Below are 18,502 nucleotides of genomic sequence, written 5' to 3'. Positions count from 1 at the left end.
CTTTTTCCAGGACGAACGTGTGCAGAATTAATTACCCACGTTCGTCCTGGAATTAAAACCCGCCACACACCGGGGTCGACCCAGGGCAGCTAAACGAACGCACCCAATATAATACCCAGTGACGAAATGGTGGCCCCTCCTTCTTCTCGCACTGGAAACTCTTGGAGCCAAAACTAGACCTATGCCTAAATACGGGTTCAACTACCCATTCTGTAATCGTACACCTAGTCATTTTTCTTAAGGCATAAATGAATTTGTAATTTCAACCGCAAACTCATTGTTCTCCACACATCCTCTTCTCCAAAGCGAATCACTCATTTTCAAGCATAGAACGCTTTCTCAATTTCTAGGCTATCACTTCTGCACATGAGGCGTCATTTGCACGGCACCCTAAGCTAAGTTTCGGGTCAAATAAAGTTTTGTTTATTTATATAAAAATAGGTGTTTCCCTGATACCTAATCTTTATGAATACTTGGCGCTCGAATAATTTCTCTACAATCGATCTTTTCAATGCCTCGAGAGGAACTTGGCCATAAAACAAAGGTGAGAAAGTTACCATCTGCCGAATGCAGTTTTCTTATAATGTGAGATAATAAAGTGTTTGTGCAATAACAATGGACTTTGGGCTCATAGCGTTTTTATGGCATTGTGACTTCTTGTTAAATCGACTGTTTTTACTCTTTTCTTTTCTACCCGACAAGAATAATGGATTGGCAACCAAGGACAGAGAAAAGGGAAATAGCAGACAAAGAAGACGATGGGGAGATGACATCAGTATGGTGGCTTTAAAGGGACATCGCAAATATATATTGACGCCAATATTGACGCCAATATTCGTGACTTTTACCCCAAGTTGCAAATATTGACGCCAATATTGACGCCAATATTCACGACTTGGCCCAAAGTCGCAAATATTGATGCCAATATTGACGCCAATATTCACGACATGGGCCCTATGTCGCAAATATTGACGACAATATTGACGCTAATATTCACGACATGGGCTACACGTCGCAAATATTTACGCCAATATTGACGCCAATATTCACGACATGGGCCCTATTTCGCAAATATTGACGCCAATATTGACGCCAATATTTACGACATAGCCTCAAGTTGCAAATATTGACGCCAATATTGACGCCAATATTCACGACATGACCTAAGTCGCGAATATTGACGCCAATATTGGCGCCAATATTTACGACATTGCCTCCAAGTCGCAAATATTGACGCCAATATTGACGCCAATATTCACGACATGGGCTACACGTCGCAAATATTTACGCCAATATTGACGCCAATATGCTTTGGCATACTCGGTCGGGATTTGAACCCACGACCTTTGTCAGTATAGCAGTAGACCAACGAATTTGAACTACCAATGAAAATTAGTAGAGCGGCAGTTTGAATCTTATATTGGGACTCATTTAAAAGTATTTAACGTGAAAACTCATTGTCTCAAACTTTACCACATGCTTTATAAAGAATTTAAAAAATTAATGTTGGTGTTTTTTAAGTTTTTTTTTTTAGATTCTCATTTATTTTATCAGTAAGCGGGATATGTGCATTTCTTGGCGAATTCCTTTGTAAAATTGTTTGTATTCTTATTATGTTAGATCTTTTATCAACCATTTCCATTTCTCTACAGTTTCTGGTGAACTCAGATCTCAAGATGGTCTGATGAGAGAAGTGCGCCAGGCGCTGTAAGTAGGACCTAATCAAAATCCAAGAAAAACAACTAATTGACAACTCAACGTTGCGATCAGTTTTGCTCTATCTTCTCCGGGGACTTGAAGCACATAACAAACTCTGTATGGGAACACTTTTTGGAGAAATATCTTTATATCCTGGTCAAAATTCACCATGGCACATATCAAGAGACTGAAGAAATATTGACCAATACTCTCTGGCACAAGGACAAAATTAAGGTGGATAAAAAATGCATCTATTTCAAACATTGGGAGTCGGCAGGAGTCAATTATATCCATAACCTTGTTGATGATGCCGGGACTTTTTTTGTCCTCTAATGATTTCAGAAATAAATTTCATATTAAAACTAATTGTGTTTTTTAACATGAGGGTGTGGTCAGGGCCATCAAGTCTGCTTTTCCAGACATTAACTTGTCTTTTACGAAAGGAACTGTCCAACTTCAAAGGCTCCAACAGAATCTTAAAGGTCTTGGCCTCTTCCAGAAAAGTCACTTATACATTTATTCCTAAGTGGAACTTTCAACTTTGCAAATAGAAAAACAAAATAGAAAAAAGAAAAAAACGATCAGAGCATACTGATGAAAATAATGAGTTGTCAACCACCTTTTCTTTTCAGACCCATCACTAATCAAAAGAGGTTTTCACATCGTGTTACTACAAATATCATTATGCCAAATTTGGTCTCGTCTTATTATAGGGCTCGCAATGGACGCCATTTCCGAGCAGCAGAAGATCACATTTACTGTGGAGTAGTACTGGAGCAAAATAGAGAGTCAGTATGTGGAGTAATTCCAGGATCAAAAAGAAGTAAGTTAAAGACAATGTGGACACTATTGGTAATTGTCAAAGACCAGTGTTCTCAGTTGGTATCCCAACATATGCATAAAATAAAAAACATGTGATATTAATTTGAACTCGATTGGTTGTTGAAGGTGCTTTCAGATGCTTGAATTCAAGACCTCAGACCTCAGCATGAGGTCTCGAATTCAATTCAAATATTTAAGTGAAAATTACTTCTTTCTCAAAAACTACTTTACTTCAGAGGGAGCCGTTTCTCACAATGTTTTATACTATCAACAGCTCTCCATTGCTCGTTACCAAGTAAGTTTTTATGCTATAACTAATTGTGAACATACCATTAGTGTCAGCATGCCTTTAAGGTGGCTATGCGGATGTGAGCCGATTGTCTCCCCCAGACTGATGTGAGTCTGAATTCAGAAACAGTGGTGACCAGACGTTTCGAACCTAGCAGAGTCTTTCTCGAAGGCTAAACGAGAGGAAAACTCTGCAAAGGTCGAAACGTCTGGTCATTTACTATTTGTTGGTTGGTGAGCAGTTTGCAACAGGAATTCTAACTTTCTTCAGATAAAAGTCTGACAGGTCTCATCATACCTGGAAACGAATTTCCACTGTCACATGTAGCGCAAAATTCAACATACATTTTTCCAAAGCTAAATAAAGACTGTAATGTAATTAAATTACCCTTGTGGGCAATATTTGAGTAGTTTCTTATTGGGTGCCTTAGTTTGGTGTTGTGTACTGAACTTTATGGTGTTTCTGACTTTAACCCAACAGATTTGTTCGTCAGGAAAGAAGCAGCTAGTGAATTTTTAGAGAGGGGTGTCCAAGGCTTAGCCGAGGAATGCTGTGGAGAAGGTTGTACCATCGAAGAAATCAGTGAGAGCTGTTAAAATCGTTTCTGTAAGACATCTGTCGCCTGAGTTTCCATACTACAAAAACCCAAGCAACAAGCCTTTGACATGTTCACCAAACTGGTTAGGTTATTCGATTTACATTGTTATAACACATTTTGTGAGGGTTTTGCACGCTCACGAAGTGCCTTTTTCAACTGCAAACTTGAGGTCTTTAAAGTACATTTTCAAGCGGAGTAGTCGAGATTGGCATATTGCATACTATTGTATGAACTAGAATTATTAACGCTCAAGAAGTGCCCCTTTCCATCTGCAAACTGATGAGGTCTAAAGTGCATTTTCAGCCGGGATGGTAGGGGAGATTGGCATTAGTATAGACCAGCCTACTATAACCCTGTTTTACTCTGTAATTGTTTATGTTTGAACTGATTTTTTTTTGTAAATCCAATGTAATTTTAACCGTTGCAACCGAATTGAATGTTCATAAACCATGAATAACACAAAATGAATTTCCAGATTGATTATCAATCCGTAGGCCCATATTAATACAGTTAGTGTGTGCACTATTGAGATCGTGCTCAGTAATTGTAAGGTTATTGGTCCGGGTGGTCAGTTTGTCAAAGGGAAATAAAAACAGCGTTTAGACTGTGACAGGAATAAACAAATAGTTTGTTTCGTCTTTATATAATTTTTTTGACATATTTTTGTTTCTGTTAAAAATTTTCTATTTATATAATTTGCTTTGCTTTTGTTTGGGGTGATATAAAAGAAAGTGAACATCGGTGGGTTAGCGCAGCATGCAACGCATTGGAGGAGTTGGTTGTTTCTTTGAAACTGAAGGCAAAACTCAAGACATTTGGTCCATCTTTGCACTTATTTATTTCAATCTTAAAACAGATATCTTTCAATCGTACTTTATTGTGAAATTTTTACATATTCAGTAAAGCAAGTAACAACTTAATAAGTAAACCACATCGAATTAAATGTCCAATATAAACTCTGACGCAAGTCCCACCACCATAAATGTGACGGTCCAACACCCAAACTGCTGGACTTTGATTATGGTGGTTTGCCTGATCCCATGAGTGATGCACTAGGATCCTTCCTCACTCTAACAAAACCCACTCTTTACAGAAATCCAACACCATGTGGTAACACAGCAGCCAAACTGTTGGACTCTGATTATAGTGGTTTGCCTGATCCCATGAGTGATGTACCAGGATCCTTCCTCACTCTAACAAAACCCACTCTTTACAGAAATCCAACACCATGTGGTAACACAGCAGCCAGACTGTTGGACTCTGATTATGGTGGTTTGCCTGATCCCATGAGTGATGTACTAGGATCCTTTCTCACTCTTTACAAAAAATCAAACACCATGTGGTAACACAGCAGCCAGACTGTTGGACTTTGATTATGGTGGTTTGCCTGATCCCATGAGTGATGTACTAGGATCCTTTCTCACTCTTTACAAAAAATCAAACACCATGTGGTAACACAGCAGCCAGACTGTTGGACTCTGATTATGGTGGTTTGCCTGATCCCATGAGTGATGTACTAGGATCCTTCCTCACTCTAACAAAACCCACCACCATACCCAACTCAACAACCAACCTATTAGACTCTGATCAATAACTGATCCTAAGAAAAAGTGAAACATAACCAGTTCGATAGCACTATCCCATGGGTGGATTTCACAAAGAGTTAAGACTAGTCTTATCTCGAGTTAGGGCGAGTTACTCGTTCTCACTTAGGACTATCCTTGTTTTTAATATATCCTAGGACTAGTCCTAAGTTATGACTAGTCCAACTTCTTTGTGAAATCGACCCCAGGTTAGCTGCATAGGGATCATTTTACCCAAGTCTCAAGAAGAGTGCAGTTTTAAGAGGAATATCAATTCATACCTTCATCTCCACCAAGTTCTTTTCACCTTAAAACAATTTATCTTCTTGTAGCCTTATACCAAGAGTAGCTTTGAGCCCTGTTTGGGTCGCACTTACATGAACAACGAAGAAACAAAAGTCTTTAGTCTGGATTGCCTCTCTCGGCAAAGCCACTATTTTAGTGAATTATTCTCTCAAAATTTTTAAATTAACCCTCAACCTTCCAGATAGTCCGATTTAGAAAAAAACTACCCCCAATTTGTTTAGCCAATAGTACTCAAAGGTTTGTCCTTGAATGATATGTAATCTATTGAAATACATATGTAATAGCCAAAACACACAAATATAGTAGTCTGACAAATACTCATAACTGAATATTTGAATACTCCACACGAAATCAAAGCCTAACAAAAATAACTTCACAAAATGCTTGAGGGTGAACCCCGTCTCTTTATGGTAAGTACACTGGGTTCTCTAACGTGCATTACACAACACTCAGGATCTAAGTCTTAACGTCCCATCAGAAGGACGAAGCAATTATGATGAAGTATCTTGCTTAAGGATACAAGTGTCAAGACTGGAACCAACACACTACTGATCAGAGCTTGAATAAGGTGCTTTTATCAGCTCGACCACTACACGCCAAGCACTGTATGTTATACTGTGTCTTGTGAAAAACAAATTACCTATAAAGTGCCTTAAAATTATCTACTACAATATTCTTATACAGGCAAGAATGTTACATCACTATCAGTTGTACATTACAAAAATTCCAGATGTCAATCAGAGCATACTGATCGAAACGTCAAGTTGAAAGCAACGGTTTTTTTCAGAACCACTCCCAACTCATTTAGAGATTATCATTATAAACACAAACCTTTACTAGAATTGCAAAAATAGCTATATCATTACTTAAAAAGCCGTACCTTTTTAAAAGGTATCTAAAGTTGCCATCACCTTTGTATCAATAAGGGCTTGGTGACCGAGTGGTCTGATGCATCTTAATCAAGTCTTATGTTATCCACAGAAGGTGGCTTCAAATTCAAACTGGCAAGTCAAGACAATCGTCTTTCAGAAAAATACTTTACCACAATTGCCTTGTCCATCTGATGGGACGTAAAGCCGAAGGTCAATGTCATTAAACAGTTTTTTCAGGCAATGATGCTCAGCAAATTTATTTGCTAAGCAAGAAATGAGTGGGGCACCGGTGACAACTATATAAGCAATATGGCATGTTGGCTGGTTTCTGCTACGCAGTGATTTTTCTGAGCAAGATTTTGTGCTTACAGGCTTTATGAAATTGGGCCCAGAACCAGTAGAGCATGTAAAAGAACTGGGAATGTTTATCAAGCAAGAGTAGGGTTTAACTCTGAGTCATAACAAGCAAACTTGTCTCTCAGGCTTCAAAGTTGAGTCATAACGAGCAAACTTGTCTCTCAGGCTTCAAAGTTCCAGTCATTTAGTTCACATTGTAATTTATAAATAACAATCATGCTTTAATAGTCTTTAGTCTGAAAACTAACTTTTTTATTAACTTTCTTCCAGTTCCAACCCGTCCTGAAAAATATTTCTATGCACATTTAAACATGTTCACAAAAAACACATTTGTGTATAAACTCTTTAATATGATGCTAAAAAAATCAAACAGTGCCCCCACAAAATGGGCATGCCCATGTCAACATTTAAAGCACATATCATTATGACAGTGCATACAGATCCTGATATATCAAACTTCATTTTATTGTTTTCACTAAAACGTGATCGCTGAATTTGAAAACAAGAAGAAACAACCTTACGCTTATTTGGAAACTATCAAAGACAGAGTAGACCCTCTAGATAAAATTTACAACACAAAGACATAACAGTTAACATGATGCACAAGAGTTGTACAAACAAACCGATTACGTAGCAGGATAAACTAGCCTTGAAATCAAGGCTGTGTCAAGCTTTGCTTAAAAAACATAAATAATCGTTAACCCAGTTGCTTTACAGTGGACTGTTCTACATCCGACACCCTGTTCCGAAAAAACACCTTCATTCCAACCCCCATATGTTCTGAAAACTCTATGTTGCGACACCCTTATGTCCCGAAAACACTATAATAATAATGAACCATTTTTGTATTATCACAATCACAGGAGTGTCTATGCGCTTTGAGTTGAAAATTTTTTGTTTTCTGAAAACTTCCTTTTGACTTACACCTAGGGTTAGGGTTAGGAAAAAACACTAGGGGTGTCGGATTAGGGTTAGGGTTAGGGTTAGGGTTAGGAAAAAACACTAGGGGTGTCAGAACAAAACCCAACCTTTACAGAGATGTAAACCCATCCACAAACATTTCCAATAGGGTTAGGAAAAAACACTAGGGGTGTCGGAACAAAACCCAACCTTTACAGAGATGTAAACCCATCCACAAACATTTCCAATAGGGTTAGGAAAAAACACTAGGAGTGTCGGATTAGGGTTAGGGTTAGGGTTAGGAAAAAACACTAGGGGTGTCGGAACAAAACCCAACCTTTACAGAGATGTAAACCCATCCACAAACATTTCCAATAGGGTTAGGAAAAAACACTAGGGGTGTCGGAACAAAACCCAACCTTTACAGAGATGTAAACCCATCCACAAACATTTCCAATAGGGTTAGGAAAAAACACTAGGGGAGTCGGAACAAAACCCAACCTTTACAGCGATGTTAACCCATCCACAAACATTTCCAATAGGGTTAGGAAAAAACACTAGGGGTGTCGGAACAAAACCCAACCTTTACAGAGATGTAAACCCATCCACAAACATTTCCAATAGGGTTAGGAAAAAACACTAGGGGTGTCGGAACAAAACCCAACCTTTACAGAGATGTAAACCCATCCACAAACATTTCCAATAGGGTTAGGAAAAAACACTAGGGGTGTCGGAACAAAACCCAACCTTTACAGAGATGTAAACCCATCCACAAACATTTCCAATAGGGTTAGGAAAAAACACTAGGGGTGTCGGAACAAAACCCAACCTTTACAGAGATGTAAACCCATCCACAAACATTTCCAATAGGGTTAGGAAAAAACACTAGGGGTGTCGGAACAAAACCCAACCTTTACAGAGATGTAAACCCATCCACAAACATTTCCAATAGGGTTAGGAAAAAACACTAGGGGTGTCGGAACAAAACCCAACCTTTACAGAGATGTAAACCCATCCACAAACATTTCCAAAGCGAGTTCATCTGTTGGTAGCCTACCGCCTTTCACCAGCTTAAAGAAACTGTCAGCTGCTTTAGAGCCTAGGGCTCTAAGAGATTGTAGACGTAGCAACATTTGACCGTAGTGTTCGGGACGTTTGGTCTGGCAGTAGGCGTAGAAACAATCCATGTAGCGTCCTTGCAACGTCTCGACAGCTTCTCGATCTTCCAGCCCTGCAGCATCTGAAATAATGGAATCAAGTGATGATTAAAGGTAGGGTCATAGATTGATAAATACTCCAAAAATAAATGACCGGCAAACTTACTTAATGAAAACTATTTTGAACAAGGACTCCTTTCGAACTAAGGTTTAGAGATTCTTTGGTCCCAATCATTAGAATCTGAGACAGGATTCATGCATGAGAATTAGTGTCCAATAGCAATGTCTAAGCCAGAGATGGGGTTGGTTCTCGCCCCACCTCGCTAAACATGGATGGATTCTACGTTCTTGTGAGAATACTGTGACAAATATTGTTTTGTTTTTTCCAGCAGATAGACACTATATTCAGCTGACACTTTCACATGTGCCTTTTGTTGTATCTTTCTTTACACTCTTGCCCCCAAAATCAGCATTACCAGGAAAAAAAACCAATGTATGTTTTCCTTCAAGTTAAGAGGTGCAGGCAAAGATTATACAGTGCTGAAGATGCAAGATGGAGAACTGGAGCTCTATCTAGTGTTTGAACATGAAATACCCATGGGTGCCATTTCAGTAAGCAAATGTTGATACATCATTGATGGCAATGTTCATTGAATGTCAGCACTGAAAACAGTTCCTTGCTAAAATGGGGTCTAGTCAATATTTCACATTTAGGCCAGATTTCCCCATCTTGCACCTTTGTCAAAACTTCTAATTATTTCATTTCTCAGGTACAAGCACACTTGTGCGGATCAACTAGGTGAAAACATTAAAAGATACTTCATAAGCAATGAAAAACCAGTTGGTGCCTCGGAAGTAAACAAAGTTCCTGAATAGAGGCTCCAGCTGGTCATAACGAGCACAACTAATTATTATATTGGAATATAGAAATATAGAAATATAATATTATACAAACAGCAATAAAACAGCAATAACAGTGTTCGGGTATGCATCAAAATACACATACAGACATAATAAATCTTATGTTCAAGACATTGTACACGTTTGGTAATCGTCAAAGACCAGTGTTCTCACTTGGTGTATCCCATCAAAGCAAGCATAAAATAAAAAGCCTGTGAAAAATTGGGCTCAATCGGTCATCGAAGTTGCGAGAAAATGATGAAAGAAAAAAACACGAATTTGAGATAGGAACAATATACTTCTTGCCAGAAGTCTTTTATTCCTATCTAAAATAATAAAAGACTTTATTATTTTAGTGAGAACTATACCTCTTTCTCAAAAACTACGTTACTTCAGAGGGAGTCGTTCCCCAAAATGTTTGATACTATCAACATCTCTCCTATGCTCGTTACCAAGTCATTTTTTAAGCAAATATTTGTTTTGAATAATTACCAAATGTGTACCTTCCCTTTAAGGTACTTTGACTCACCAGGGAATGTTAGAGCCAAAACATTCAGAAAGCAGAAATCTGAGAAGTCAGTATCAATCTCATTTAGACGCTTAGCGAATAAGATATTTAACTGCACCAGTTCAGTATCCCAACCTAGCTTAATAACATCTTCTTCTTTAAGTTTCACACCATCAGCAAAGTAGATAATACCCTCAGCACATGTCTCCATTGACCTGTAATATAAGTCGATCAATCAATCAATCAATCAATCGATCAATCAATCAATCAACCCAGCTGCCGACCTGTTATTTGTTACAGACTGTTGTTTATTAATGAGGAGGATTTGAAACTTTGCATGGTGAAATACGATATGGAAAGGTTCGCGGTAACACCATGTTTATTAATGTAATTTTTTTTAGTTTTATGTTTTTGCAAATTCTGTATATTTTGTGAATAAATAAAGAGTTTATTTGAGATTCCGGTAGATCAAAAACCAGTGCTTTTTATTACCTGTAGGAAAGCCTAAGAACAATGAGTTCCAGAAATGCACTCTTCAACAGGGACATTTGATCTCCGAGGCAAAACTGACTGAAACCAGGAACTTTCTTAGCCCACTGGATAACGAGTTGTAGTTCCTTGTATGCTGGATTCATAAACGTGTCCGCATTACATTCTTCATCATCGTTGGATTGCACTTCAGTACCCATTGAAACAGGAACTGAAAAGGAGAAATAAAAGGACTGCTTTTTACTGGGGTTTAACTAAAGGTCTTAGAGCGGAAGGTGAAATGGTGCGCTCATGTTATGAGACAGGGAGGCCTACCCAGCGCAGCTAGCTATAGATAGCCTTGCTCAAGGCAGTCAAATTATTCACTCCAAAAAAAGACCGCCGCTGTATAAAAACCCACCCGTATTCACTGTGCATAACATCGCACGACACGATGCCCCCGTACACTATCCGCATTCGTCGGCCGTCAGGACGACAGCCTTGTAGGGTCTGTGTTGAAGCCACTGACCTCATTACTATAATAAGCGAAGAGTTCCCACGGTCAGCTCATTACCATAATGCCCGCGAAAGACTAGACATGTTTAAATCACACACCACCACCACCACGGACGCTCAGCGAGCATGATAGGGTCCAAAGGTCGTGATAAGGTAGCGTCTCAAAAGTCGGGAACGTTCCAGTCAAAACGGAACATTCCCATTTGAACGTTCCTTTTTCGGTGGACCGCGTCCCCATGCCCGTTGGGACACGGCGGCATGATATTTTGACCATTCCCTTGGACGATCTACCTGGACGTTCAATTGGGAACATTCACACATTGCTAATTTGTGCCCGATTGCGTGCATATGTTTGCACTCCATTGCGGGAGTTGCGTTGACTCAGTCAAAGAGTAATTAAACAACAACTAAAGGTAGGTTCATAAATAAATGTTTTAACCAGTCTGAAACAATTCGACTTATTTTAAATTATTATGTTGTCAATTTTGTTAGAATAATAAAGTCTATAATGTTCCGTTACGTGACTCACGCTCCCTGCAATTTCCTCAAATCCAGACTACCTTAATATATTATTAACGTTACTTCATAGTACAATATAGGATAGGAGGATAATTATATTTTACATAATTTCCACACTTCATAGATGTAGTGTCATTTTTAAACTGCAGTTTAGTGGTGACCATTGACTGAGATTGTTTTAAATTTGTTCATAAGTCTGGATAATCATGTATTTTAAGTCTGGGTAATCAGATATTAGTAGTTCCGGCAAATCGTAACCTTCCATCCTACCGACTGTCGTACAGACATGGGCGATACGTCGAAACCCAGTTTACACTACCCTTCAAATCAAAATAAACCTCATGTTTTGCATCCAACTACAAACGTTCCATAAATGCCAATCCCTCTTCAAAAAGATTGTTGTGTATTCATAGTGTTAACTTTATCAAAGGGAAAACATCACTTACTGGAATTCACCAGCGACGTACGGGATCGAGACACCATTTTGTTAGAAATTACACGTTCGCATACAGGCCGAGTTCCCAAATGGGTAAAACCGGGCAACCATCCCAATGGGAATGCATAGATTTCTTGCCTGGGAACATGCGGGAACAGCGCCCGCGGTGGAACGTCCAAACGGGGATATGCCCGCGATCCAGCGGGGACACGGAGTATGCCCGGCGGGACGGTGATGTGTTCTCATTTGGACGTTCCAAGCGATCCGACTTTTAAAACGCTCCCAAAGGGAAGTGCGTGATTGGACGTCAAAATGAATAATTCATTTGCCTCATATCCTGTGTTGTCTGATAGGTCTGACGAAAGATATACATATTCATGAGATGCATACTAGCATATCCGAGAGCCCCCCCATTTTTTTCCACTGGTGGAAATTTTTTCATGAAACACATTAAACCCGGAAGTTACAGACTCGACAAGGCTGTCGGCCTGACGGCCTCCGCATGCGGTTCGTGGTACGAGTGTGGATGAATTGTGTGCACAGTAGTCGTACGATGTGACAGTGTGTATACGGGTGGGTAATGTGGTGTGATTACACGCACCACGCACAGTGTATATGGGTATGTTTACAGCAGCGTCTTTTCAGAGCGAATAATGCGACTGCCTTGAGCAAGGCTAAGCTATAAATGGTCTGCCTACAGCTACTAGGCAGACTAGTTTTAAGTTGCTTTAGAGGTGGGTTGTATCGGCTCCTTTAAAGGTCTTAAATGCGTGGGGGACATGATGTCTTTGGTGGTAATGTGTTTCAGACTTTAATAACTGTTTTGGGTATGAAATAATGAACCCCTAGAAGTGATACAAATATGTGTGAAAGCACCCTCACACGGTAACAAATATAGCGCATTAAGACTTACCTGCGGATGGAATGATATCAGGGCGGGTGTCTTTAAGCTGTTCTAGTAACTCCATCATGTCACTTTTCTCTTGCTCTGTTAAACCATCATCGTGTTGCTTCAACTGCTCTGAGATGTCAGTATCTGCTACTAGCTCAGAAGGTGACTCTTCTTCAAAACAGATACAATGTTAAGAAAGACAGCAATTTAATAAGATAAAACGAGTTCTTAGTTGCACTTTATCAAAGTGCTTAGTATTTTTCCCTGCACAGTATGTGGAGCTTTGCTTTGAAGTGTGAGACGTATATTCCTTTATAGCACATTGTAATGGTTTACAAGGTGCTGTGGCGCAATATGCTGCCGATCGAACAAGGAACACCGGGGCAAACCCCTTCTCTTTTACGATTATTAGCTGTTATAATGCCATACAGATTGTACTCTGATTGAAAAATAAGTGCATGAAGTACATACCTGGAGCTACCTGAACGTTGTATGATTGACTGCTAACTAAAGAATCTTGATCTAATGGTGACATTGAAGATGTTGACCCTGTTTTCTTCCTCTTACGGTTAGGCTTCCCTCCAGGCGTTCTGTCTTCTCTTACCGCTGATCAAAACAAACCAAGAAATCATTTTAGGCCTTTAAGAGAAACTATACATATAAATATGAATAGTAAACTTGCAGGTACAACCATGAGTAAACTGTCTTGAAGGAGTGGGGGCTCTGAAAAGACCCGGTTTGGTCTCGACGTTTCGAACAACCCAGACACAGCAGAAGACGAGCAGAGTATACTGTTTGAAACGTCGAGACCAAACCGGCTCTTTTCAGAGCCACCACTCCTTCACAAGAGATTTTACTCATGGTTATACCCGCAAGTTTACTGTTCATATTATAGTTTCTCTTATTCTCCACACCATGCAAAGCTTCAAACACCATTTATTTTAGGACTTTATTGAAAAGTAGCCCACACAAGGCCAGTAAAATATCACCATCGTCCAGTGGTTGTAATGCATCATGATCTGCTTTTTGTTAGGTTTATTTTTTTTTTATTTTTTTTTTTTTTTTTTGCTACTTTCATTGCTTAAAGCCATTGGACCCTTTCGGTAAACACTATTGTCCAAAGCCCACACTTCGTGTATCACAACTTCTATATCAAATAACAAACCTGTGAAAATTTAGGCTCAATCGGTCATCGGAGTCGGGAGAAAATACTGGGCAAACCCACCCGTGTATCTGCGCGTTTCGCCGTGTCATGACATGTGTTTCAAATAAATCCGTAATTCTCGCTAACGAGAATTGATATTGTTTTACTGTTTTCTCAAAAAGTAAAGCATTTCATGGAATAATATTTCAAGTGAAGTCTTTCACCACTACCTTCTGTAAATCATGTAAGTTATTTGTAAATCTGTGAACTTTTTTTTTTTTTCTGTACCGAAAGGGTCCAATGGCTTTAATAGTTGTTGTTTTGTAGAGTAGCGCCATGAGCGCCACTTGCGGCGGATACCGGATATTAAGTGGCCATTATTATTATTATTTTTTATGATCACAAGGTTAAAAGTTTGAATCCTTCCAGGCTAAACGCTGATTTAAAAATTATGTATTGTTGTCTAGCTACTGAATCAAAATGTCTTGATTTTTCAATTAATAATAATAGATGTTTATCCACTTTGCATGAGAGAGATTAAGGCCTATACCCCTGATCTACCCGGCCAGTGGGCACACCCTGGGGAAAGCCACACCCCTGCTAACTAAGGAGTAGGGGCAAGCAGTAAAACCTTGAGGTATTCTTAAAACGTGGTGGCCAGTGGAAGAGGGACCTAGGCAGGAACAGTGTGAAAGTGCATCAGAGTAAGAAAGGGGTGAACAAACTCTGCCACCCCCCCCCCTTCCTCCGAGCTATATTCCATGAGGATAAGAGATACAGAGTAAAAATGGCTCTAGTAATATATAGGATTGACTTACCATCAACTTTCATACCGACTCTCAGGCACTTATTGTACCTACAAGAAAAGGGCTCTAGTAATACAGGATTGACTTACGATCAACTTTCATACCGACTCTCAGGCACTTATTGTATCTACAAGAAAAGGGCTCTAGTAATATAGGATTGACTTATCATCAACTTTCATATCGACTCTCAGGCACTTATTGTACCTACAAGAAAAAGGCTCTAGAAACATAGGAATGACTTACCATCAACTTTCATACCGACTCTCAGGCACTTATTGTACCTACAAGAAAAGGGCTCTAGTAATATAGGATTGACTTACCATCAACTTTCATACCGACTCTCAGGCACTTATTGCACCTACAAGAAAAGGGCTCTAGTAATATAGGATTGACTTACCATCAACTTTCATACCGACTCTCAGGCACTTATTGTATCTACAAGAAAATGGTTCTAGTAATATAGGATTGACTTATCATCAACTTTCATACCGACTCTCAGGCACTTATTGTATCTACAAGAAAAGGGCTCTAGTAATATAGGATTGACTTACGATCAACTTTCATACCGACTCTCAGGCACTTATTGTACCTACAAGAAAATGGTTCTAGTAATATAGGATTGACTTATCATCAACTTTCATACCGACTCTCAGGCACTTATTGTATCTACAAGAAAAGGGCTCTAGTAATATAGGATTGACTTACCATCAACTTTCATACCGACTCTCAGGCACTTATTGTACCTACAATGCTGACACGTGTTTCTGTTCTCCTTGGTTATAACACAGTTTCCCGTCTGTCCGATTCCTCGGCATGACACATACTTCAACTGCTTCTGAACGGTACGCTTAAAGAAGCCTTTGCATCCTTCACACGTACTCACTGAATAATGCAAACCGGTAGATTTATCTGAACACACGATGCATTCGATATTGGTTGTTGTCGATACACCATCTTCAATACTCAGTCTATGAGGTGCAATCTTGCACTGTTGTGAGTTTGTGCTACTGCAGGTTGCTATTTGATCCTCCTCCGTCGCCATATTGTCAAGTTATCTAGTATCGTCAAGGTAACGGCTGAACAGATCTTCTAAAATTCCTGCATGAAAATTTAAATGAAGAAACAATGATTAGGTCAATAATTTCCTCAATTATTTTTAAACCAACAATTATTCAAGTAAACAAATAATTTGTTTCAAACAAATAATTTGTTTCATGAGAAGATCGTAGACTACTCTACTACTGTACATGTAACCATGAGGTTTGTTCGGCTAGACGATACCGGAACGAACCTCATAGTTCTAGGAGCACCGGTTGGCCTACATGTAGACAGGACAGACTCAATTTTAGCTTTTTCTAAAGTAACACAGCAATATGTTTCGGATGCCACCACACCCCCTGACCCCTCCCAAGGAAATTTTATGTGTAGTAGAAGCCCAGAGTACTTTTTTGGATAACTTTCCGTATGGCGCCACCACTTTTTCATTCGATATGAAATAATATAGTATTTAATTTACCTCAATGAGATATCCCTTTCTGTAAATATGAGTGAAAAAGTGGTGGCGCCATACGGAAAGTTATCCATTATAAAAGTCAAGGAAAAAAGGTACTTACAGTTACATTGTCATGCGATGGAATCAAAATGCTCCATAGTAAAGTTGGGACAGAACGTGAACATGTTCAGTCTGGATCAAAGATCGTAGAACTACATCCATGTAGGGCCGGGTTTGGGGGGGGGGGGGGGTGGACTTGACTCAAGTCCTAATCCCCTGACATCACCAGAAAACTGTCGTTTTGTGTGCTTGGGAGCGATTACTCGGGGACCTCTCACAGCAAATGGGACTTAAATCAAGACCGCCTGCAAAAACTACCATACAGAATATGTACGGCAGCTGTTGGTGGCGCCCTCATTAGGCCATTCTCTTTGTCTGTAATAATGCTGTAACTGGTTTATGGCATTCATTTTCAATATACCACTACTTGGATACCTTCCCGGAAATCAATTTTGATAACAATTGTATAAGATTTATAGCTAAGGATGACCCTGTTTTTATTCATCCAAAAAATTGTCATAGAAGAGTTTGCGGTAACACCATGTAATAACTATCTCTAAATGAGGAAGGGTGGTTCTGAAAAGTATATGCTCTGATCGTCTTCTGGAGAAACAGAATAATTGTTTAAAAAATTGTTTATTAAAAAATGCAGTCAGATCACGCCCTCAGACTTGAGTCCATAAAACAACTCTAGTTTTTAAGATGAACCTTGAAATTAAAGTTTCTTATACTTTACTGGACATAAAGACCTTTTATATAAATGAAAATGTAAGATTCAACAAGGATAACCAGCCCCGCCCACTGCCCCTGGAAAATATTCAAGTCATAGTCATTAATTAATTAACTCAAAACATTTGTTCAAAAACCATGATGTACATTTATTCTGAGTACAATATTTAAATCCTTGGGTAGATATAAAAACTGATTCAACTTACATAAAGTTTGGTGGCATCTACCTTCATAATTGCATTGTTTGGATAGATATGACATGGAATACAGGTTTCTGAATTAAAACAAATACAAATGAATAAATAGTTCATAGGAAAATACTTTGTAAGATAATAATACTTTTCTGTGATCTATGCATAATTTCATTTAAAAAAGTAAATCAAGAGCAAAACAGTTAATCTATATACCAGAAACAAAAACTAACAGTAAACTTAACATGTCTAAACTGTTTGTTTAACCCTAGCCACTGTTTTTAATTTTCCTTTTTTTTCTTCAGTTGTAAAAATTTCACAATTCACTAGTTTTTGTTATTGTTTATTAATTTTCAGTTTTAAAGTTTGTTAAAGACAAAGTACTGTTGTGGCTTTTACAAAATAAAAATTAAATTGCGTCACTCTGAAAGCTCAATGGTTATCAAATTCAAACCTAGTATCGTATCCTTCGGAGTTTGTGTTTTCATTTGAAATACAGTCAAGCACCTATTACTGTAGTAAAATTCTTTTCTCAAATAAACAATAAGTCATGTTGGCTTGATTGCATAATTTAATAATTGTTCACCTGCACTGCAAAAACAAACCAATACATTTAAAAAATAAAATAGTTGAAGAGTCTAATGCTTTGAAATGTTCTTGATTTGAAGAAAACTATCTAACCAAATCAATTAACAAACACTTTACAAAACTTGGGTCAGTAAAAAAATATAATTTTGAAATGAAAATACTACAACCATCTTAAACACCAGTAAACAATACAATACATAATACAAAACATGCCTTTAAAGGCAGGGTATAATTTTGGTAATTACTCTACAATTACACAGTAATTATTGACCATAAGAACTACTTAGCAAGGAGCAATGAAGAGCTAATGATACTATAAAACATTGTGTGAATAACTCCCTTAAAAATAGTGTAGAAGGGTGTAATTGTTCACCACATCAGGCATGAAGCCTTTCTCGGCATGAAGCCTTTCTCGGCATGAAGCCTTTCTCGGCATCTGACAGACAGTACACAATTCTATGCAACAAGGTCGTTTTTCACCACATCAGGCATGAAGCCTTTCTCGGCATCTGACAGACATGAAGCCTTTCTCGGCATCTGACAGACAGTACACAATTCTATGCAACAAGGTCGTTTTTCACCACATCAGGCATGAAGCCTTTCTCGGCATCTGACAGACATGAAGCCTTTCTCGGCATCTGACAGACAGTACACAATTCTATGCAACAAGG

The 18,502-nt window shown here is 38.7% G+C and overlaps 2 protein-coding genes across 2 annotated transcripts; one reads left to right on the top strand and one right to left on the bottom strand.

The window, feature by feature from the left end:
- The first annotated feature begins 511 nt into the window (after positions 1–511).
- On the top strand, positions 512–5,126 carry LOC117301672 (insulin-related peptide 4-like). The gene is made up of 5 exons (XM_033785703.1): positions 512–544; positions 703–775; positions 1,653–1,707; positions 2,412–2,521; positions 3,290–5,126. Exons 1-5 carry the CDS (start codon positions 512–514, stop codon positions 3,403–3,405), a joined length of 387 nt encoding a protein of 128 aa, XP_033641594.1. The 3' UTR covers positions 3,406–5,126.
- A 2,596-nt stretch (positions 5,127–7,722) lies between these two features.
- On the bottom strand, positions 7,723–16,618 carry LOC117301431 (steroid hormone receptor ERR2-like). Its single transcript, XM_033785415.1, has 7 exons — positions 16,391–16,618; positions 15,477–15,869; positions 13,293–13,427; positions 12,843–12,992; positions 10,483–10,690; positions 10,012–10,205; positions 7,723–8,665 (listed from the first exon to the last, which is right to left on the bottom strand). The coding sequence occupies exons 2-7, from the start codon at positions 15,811–15,813 to the stop codon at positions 8,421–8,423; spliced, it is 1,269 nt and encodes a 422-aa protein (XP_033641306.1). The 5' UTR covers positions 15,814–15,869; positions 16,391–16,618; the 3' UTR covers positions 7,723–8,420.
- Positions 16,619–18,502: the final 1,884 nt, after the last annotated feature.

The sequence above is a fragment of the Asterias rubens genome, chromosome 17 (genome assembly GCF_902459465.1).
Source record: "Asterias rubens chromosome 17, eAstRub1.3, whole genome shotgun sequence".
Taxonomy (NCBI): domain Eukaryota; kingdom Metazoa; phylum Echinodermata; class Asteroidea; order Forcipulatida; family Asteriidae; genus Asterias; species Asterias rubens.
This window is presented reverse-complemented; position numbering and strand designations above follow the sequence as displayed.

Bases quoted from the DNA above. Each gene is read 5' to 3' on its own strand.
- LOC117301672 (XM_033785703.1), top strand. From the start codon at position 512: ATGCCTCGAGAGGAACTTGGCCATAAAACAAAG. The intron at 1,708-2,411 runs GTAAGTAGGACC...GTCTTATTATAG, and splicing joins AGAGAAGTGCGCCAGGCGCT to GGCTCGCAATGGACGCCATT. The intron at 2,522-3,289 runs GTAAGTTAAAGA...TTAACCCAACAG, and splicing joins AATTCCAGGATCAAAAAGAA to ATTTGTTCGTCAGGAAAGAA.
- LOC117301431 (XM_033785415.1), bottom strand. From the start codon at position 15,813: ATGGCGACGGAGGAGGATCAAATAGCAACCTGCAGTAGCACAAACTCA. The intron at 10,691-12,842 runs GTAAGTCTTAAT...TCTCCTTTTCAG, and splicing joins TGATATCATTCCATCCGCAG to TTCCTGTTTCAATGGGTACT. The intron at 8,666-10,011 runs GTGAGTCAAAGT...CCATTATTTCAG, and splicing joins TTTGGCTCTAACATTCCCTG to ATGCTGCAGGGCTGGAAGAT.